General features: G+C 46.4%; 1 protein-coding gene across 1 annotated transcript in view; it reads right to left on the reverse strand.

Moving 5' to 3' along the window:
• cemip2 (cell migration inducing hyaluronidase 2) overlaps nucleotides 1-6,771 on the reverse strand; it is a 56,645-nt gene that overhangs the window by 47,891 nt on the left and 1,983 nt on the right. Inside the window, 4 exon segments of the mRNA XM_080189576.1 lie at nucleotides 1,417-1,605; nucleotides 3,493-3,662; nucleotides 6,322-6,394; nucleotides 6,397-6,768. Coding sequence (XP_080045702.1) covers nucleotides 1,417-1,605; nucleotides 3,493-3,662; nucleotides 6,322-6,394; nucleotides 6,397-6,768 — 804 coding nt within the window.

Raw genomic sequence — 6,771 nt, forward strand, 5'->3', positions numbered from 1 at the left:
GAACATTGTTATGCAGTGAATGGTAATGGTGAGGAACTCACTACACCAGGAGGTGATGGAAGCAGAGATGACGATAATTTCAGAGGGAAATTGGATGGGTGCTTTTTGGAAAGACTCAGGGGATAGAGTGGGAGTGACTGAATTGCTTTAGAGAGAGCCAGGCATGGAGCCAAGGGGCTGAATGGCCTCTTTCTGAGCTGTAAGGGCTCTGTGACTCATTAAGGTCCAGACAGATGCAGAATGCTTCAGATACGTACAGACATTGCTGATATTTGTCAAGAACAAAGAGAGATGTCCCAGTGATTAATTATTTAGCTCTTATACTTTCTGGGATGAGATTTTACAGGGTTTTTATAACACAGTGACGGGGCTGTGACTGAGGTTGAAATATCTCACAACCTAGAATAATATTGAGCAAAAGGAATTTGGATTTATTTTTGAAGTGGTTGAATATTTATTATTCACTGGGGGTTAGTTGGCTGAGGAATCCATGTTTCTTCACCCTATCAATGTGGTTGATTCAGTAACAGCGGCGAGTACTCAGGGATTCCCCTTGTGGTGATACACAAACATCCAAGCTGCGGGCAGCGCCAAAAATATCTGGCTGCTGCCCTCGCCCACCTGTCTGCCACCATCCTCGCTGAGCTCCAAGCAGCACCTGCCATCGACAATTCCTGCCATTACCGCTCCCAAAGAAACCACTCAAGACCAGACACGCCTGAAGCTCAAACTGCATTTACCTGGCCTTGGGTGTGATACCGAGATGTCGGGGGTGCGGAGATGGTGGGGGTGGGAGCTTTCAACATTGAATAGGGTGGAGTGCTGCCACCCGATATACTTTGTCCGTATCCAGAACTATCTCCCCGAACATAATCCAGAATATACACCCAAACAAAGAACAGGTCAGTCACATCTACCTTGAGCATCTGTGGAATTTTTGAGTATATTTTGCCCCTCGTGGACCCCGGAGACTTTTCCCTCTCGCTCCCAGGTTTCATGGTTGCATTGGGGGAATGGGAGGAAGTATCTCAACTCAATGCGGAGAATGCAGAAGGAGGCCATTTGGCCCATCGAGTCTGCACTGACCCTCCAAAAGGGCACACTACCTAGGCCCATTCTCCTGCCCTATCCCCGTAACCCTGTGCATTTAGCATGGCCAATCCACCAAAGACGCACATTTTTGGACTGTGGGAGGAGGCCGGGACGCCTGGAGGAAACGCAGACAGATTACAGGGAGAAAGTGCAAATCTTACACAGATAGTGATTCAAGGCTGGGAATCCAAACAAGTCCCCAGCGACAGCAATAACCATTGCGCCACCTTATCAATGATGCAGTTTACAGTGAATACACGGTGCTGTCTCGAGTCAGTCCTGCAATGATACCCATTCGGTACGGTGATATCGCTGGTCACCTACCTCGCACCTTGACTTGATGCCCTTTGCATTCGGGGCACGGGAGAAGGATGAACTCCTCGGCCTGGTACATGGAGTAATCTGTACTAGCGACGACAATCTGATCATCCTCCTTCCAGCCTTCCACCTGATCCAGCAGGTCCAGGACTAAGCCACCGGACACCTCTACATGGAATTCCGACAGGGGAATCCCTAAACCGTACAGGAGAGAACACAGGCAAAATTAACATCCAAACAATTCCGTGCGTTTTCTTTCCCTCTGGAGATTATTTGAGACTGAAAGTGTTCCACTGGTTATGTTAAAAATTGGAGGCTTCTATTTTTGATGGGAACTACTTTTGACCAGCTGTATATAAACACAAGACAGACGGTAAATGCTAAACAGAACAAAAACTGGCCCTGTGTCCCTTGTCTTATTTGGTCTCCCAGCCCGTCACAGAATCGTTACAGTACAAAAGGAGGTCATTCAGCCCACCTCTGAATGAGCATCTTACCCAGGTCCACCTCCTGTCCTACTCCGAAACCCTACTAATTCCCCCTAAACTACACATCCTGGGATACTGAGCATGGCCAATCCCCCCCCCGGCCCCGAAACCTGCACAGTTTTGCACTGTGGGAGCAAACCGGAACACACAGAGGAAACCCATGCAGACACGAGGGGAACATGCAGACTCCGCACAGACAGTGACCCACGTCAGGAATCGAACCCGGATCCCTGGCGCTGAGAGTCAGCCGCGTTAACCATTGTGCCAAAGTGCCGCCCTCTTCATCTCACTATCAGCATATCCTTCTCTTCCTTTCACCCTCACGTGTTTATCTACTTCTGCATAAACCACTCTTATTCACATCAACCCCTAAAATAAATCAATAGTTAAATAAGTTACTCCTCGATTCACTATCAAATTTATTACTCATTTCTAGATTGATGTTTTCTAGTTTAAACCCCACCCCCTCTGCTCCCCAGAAGTGGAACCATTTTTTAAATTCATTCATGAGATGTGGGCATTGCTGGCAAAGACAACATTTATTGCCCATCCCTAATTGCCCTGGAGAAGGCGAGCTGCCTTCTTGAACTATTGCAGTTCCTGAGGTGTAGGGACATGAATTAATCAATATACAGGAAGCAAAATTTTGTTTTAAAAGGTACACAGATGGGATGAAGGTAGAAACATTAAATCTTAAAAAAGGTAAGTTTTTAAAACAAGTATGATATTGATTTTCTGTTGAGGGAATGAGATCTCACACTTGTAAAATTAAATTTAAGACCAGATAGGTTGTTCAGCAGTGTTGGTCACTATTTCTCTTAAAAGAAACTCATTCCTGATTCTTCCTGATTATTTCATCCGTCTTTAGAGCCAGAATAAAGGGCAATTAACTGAAGTTCATCACTATGCTGATTCCATTCAGAAGGACAATAACTCCCCCCGTGGGGGAGCAGGGCATCACTCTCAGTGGTTTAAACTAGAAAGAGTGCAGAAAAGATTTACTAGGGTGCTACCAGGACTTGACGGTTTGACTTATAAGGAGAGGCTGGATAGACTGGGACTTTTCTCCCTGGAGTGTAGAAGGCTGAGGGGTGATCTTATAGAGTTCTATAAAATAATGAGGGACATAGATAGAGTAGATAGTCAACATCTTTTCCCAAAGGTAGGGGAGTCTATAATTAGAAGGCATAGGTTTAAAGTGAGAGGGGAGCGATACAAGTGTCCAGAGGGGCAATTTTTTCACACAGAGGGTGGTGAGTGTCTGGAACGAGCTGCCAGATGTAGTAGTAGAGGTGGGTACAGTTGTCTTTTTAAAAGCGTTTAGACAGTTACCTGGGTGAGATGGGTATAGACGGATCTGGGCCCAACACGGGCAATGATATTAGCTTAGGGATTTAAAAAAAAAGGGTGGCATGGACAAGTTGGGCCGAAGGGCCTGTTTCCATGCTGTAAACCTCTATGACTCTCTGACTTCTGAGTCTCCCGTGTTTAACTGCAGGCCAGCAGAGATTGCTGTCAGTTTAACCCAGCAGCCAGGGACTACGCTGACATCCTATCTATCACCAACATCACAGGGGGCTGGATCTTTTGGTACCTTTCCTCCATTGACTTGAGGCAGACACGGCAAACTTCACTCCGTCCACAGTGACAAACTCCCGGCGGGCGATGGCTTTTCCTCCTGTGTCGTGGTTCTCGTAGTCTCGAATGGACTCGCTACAGGATGAGTTACCAGCACCAATCACGCTCACGAGGGCCCAAGCTTGCCTGCCCGTTAAATCAGAGAGTAACAATTGACAGGAGTCACTGCAATGACCAGGGTGTCAGACTGAGTCCATTCTTCCGATTACTTGCTGCAAATGCCATCTCAACGCCGGTCAGCATGATCCCCATTTCTGCAACTGAGCACAGTGCAGTGCGGAGGGATTGCCGAACTGTCAAGAGGTGCTGTGCTACAGGTGAGACATTAAACCAGGGTCTGTCTGCACCTCTCTGGCAGATATTAAATATCACACAGTAGCTTGCTATTCCAAAGAAAGAGGGCAGGGGAGTTCTCCCCAGTGTCCTGGCCAGCATTTATTCTTCAATCAACATTACTGGGAAAAAGAACATTCTCTAAGCATCATCACATAGCTGTCTGTGGGAGTGGGCTGTGTGCAAATTGGTGGCTGTGTTTCCTCCGTTACAACAATTACTACATTTGCAATGAGATCCCGCACTGGTAAAGTGAAATTTTCAAGGCCAGATAGGTTGTTCAGCAGTGTAACCCTGTTAAAAAAAACTTATTCCTGATACTGCTCCATTATTTCATCTGTCTTTAGAGCCAGAATAGTGGGCAATTAAGTGAAGTTCATCACTTTATTCAGATGATTTGGAATGAATAAGGACATAACAGGCGCTATAGAAATGAAAGCTGCTTTCCTTTATTGTCCGACACCATGTTAACTATCCGAATAATAAAATCTCAACCAATCAGCTGTTAAAAGTGCTGCTGTAATATTCCCAACTCAGCTACACTTTTCCCACTAAACAGCTTAACTTCAAGATCAACACACCATGTAGAGAAAACTCGAGAACACACACCCTAAATCTGCTCAACTAAACCGTCCAGTCCTTGTTTGAATGCTTCAATCACCCACTCTCAGACAGTACATCCCAGATCCTAACCACTCTGGGTGAAAAGGTTTCTCCTCGTGTCCTTATTATTTCTTTTAACAATCTCCTCTGGTTCTCAATCTTTCCACCAATGGGAACAGTTTCTTCTTGTCTACTCAGTCCAGACCCCATCATAATTTTGAACATCTCTGTCACATCCACTCTCATTTATTTTATTCATTAAATGCAGGGTGATGCATTTTGGTAGATTGAACCAGGGCAGGACTTACTCAGTTCATGGAAGGGCGTTGGGGAGAGTTATAGATGAAAAGATCTAGGGGTACAGGTTCATAACTCCTTGAAAGTGTTGGACAGAGAGGTAAAGAAGGCATTCTTGGTTTCATTGGTCAGAACATTGAATACAGGAGTTGGGACGTCTTGTTGAAGTTGTACAAGACATTGGTAAGGCCACACTTGGAATACTGTGTAGCGTTCTTGTCACCCTATTATAGAAAGGATATTATTAAACTAGAAAGAGTGCAGAAATGACTAACTAGGATGCTGCCAGGATTTGATGGTTTGAGTTATAAGGAGAGGCTGCATAGACTGGATCTTTTTTCCCTGGGGCGTAGGAGGCTTAGGGATGATCTTATAGAGGTCTATAAAATAATGAGGGGCATAGATCAGCTAGATAGTCAACATCTTTTCCCAAAGGTAGGAGAGTCTAAAACTAGAGGGCATAGGTTTAAGGTGAGAGGGGAGAGTTACAAAAGGCTCCAGAGGGGCAATTGTTTCACACAGAGGGTGATGAGTGTCTGGAACAAGCTCCCAGAGGTAGTAGTAGTGATGGGTAAAATTTTGTCTTTTAAAAATCATTTAGACAGTTACATGGGTACGATGGGTATCGAGGGATATGGGCCAAACGCGGGCAATTGGGATTAGCTTAGAGGTTTCAAAAAAAGGGCAGCATGGACAAGTTGGGCCAAAGGGCCTGTTTCCATGCTGTGAACCTCTATGATTTTATTCATGGGGTGTGTGGGGGGGTCACTGGCTGGGTCAGAATTTTCCCATTCCTAATTGCCCCGCCTGGTTAGGCCAATTCAGAGGGCAGTTGAGAGTCAACCACATGTAGGCCAGAACAAGTAAGGATGGCAGATTTCCCTCCCTGAAGGACGTTAGTGAAGTAAATGGGGTTTTTACTACAATGGTTCGTTTCACAACTGAATTCCAGATTTTTTTTTAAATTAAATTCAAAATTAACCATCTGCTGTGGTAGGATTCGTATCCTCCTGCTCTTGTCCAAGGAAATCTTCTCCGGTCTATCTGCTAGATAGAGTATCATAGCCTGACAACAACAAGTTGGGTTTAACGTACCAACACATTAATCAAGCAACTTCCCAGGGACAGTTTCAGGCAAACTTTGACCCTGCGTCACTTCAGGAATGATCACCCAGGGCTGTATCAAAGAGGCAGGTAGGTTGTAAGGAATGTTAAAGGGAAGAGTTGGAATGGCCAAGAGGTTTAGGGAGGGAATTCCGGAGCTTAGAGCCCAGGCAGCTGAAGAAACTGACAACGGTGATAGACCAAAAGGAAATTGGGAATGTACAAGGGGTCAGAGTTCACGTTATAGATCATGATGAATGTGAACATAGGGAAATGTAGCCAGCCTCAATCTGAATTCGGGGAAAACAGCCAGGCAGGAGTTTGGAAAATAGACCAGGGAACAGGCGGAGACGGCAGCATTGGATAACAATGCTGATCGCATTACCATCACAAGTTAGTTTATTAATCCGAGGAATAGCCCTGGCAGCAACTCAGTTGCATCTCTTACCTGTAACTTAAGTTTTGAACATATCGGCTTCCGAGCAGTTCCTGGAGAGTCTTCTTTGTTTCTAGGAGCAGGTTTTCGCGGCCGAATCCTTCACGGCGATGGCAATGATTTGGCCAGAGTCCTGGGACCGCAGGAATGCCTGCAGCCTGCGGCTCTCATTGGCAAAGTCATGGGTGTCAAACCGGTCGCTCAGCACCACCTGCCCCGTGTCCTGATCGATCACGCGGACATTCAGCCCGCGGGTCGCTGGCTTCTCGAAGTACGAGCCGGCCTCCAGGCCGGAGGGGGGCACGGTCCGGGACAGCAGGGTCCAGGAGGTCTTCGGCGCACCGTGTAGTTCCAGCGTGCCGCCAGCCTCCACCCCGATGAACTTCTTGCCGAAGCCCGGCACATCTTTGCCTTCGTCGGATCGGCCACACAGCGTGATCTTGGCCCGGGATTTATAAGGAC

This window comes from Carcharhinus amblyrhynchos, chromosome 5 (assembly GCF_965287045.1).
Source record: "Carcharhinus amblyrhynchos chromosome 5, sCarAmb.v2.hapA, whole genome shotgun sequence".
Taxonomy (NCBI): domain Eukaryota; kingdom Metazoa; phylum Chordata; class Chondrichthyes; order Carcharhiniformes; family Carcharhinidae; genus Carcharhinus; species Carcharhinus amblyrhynchos.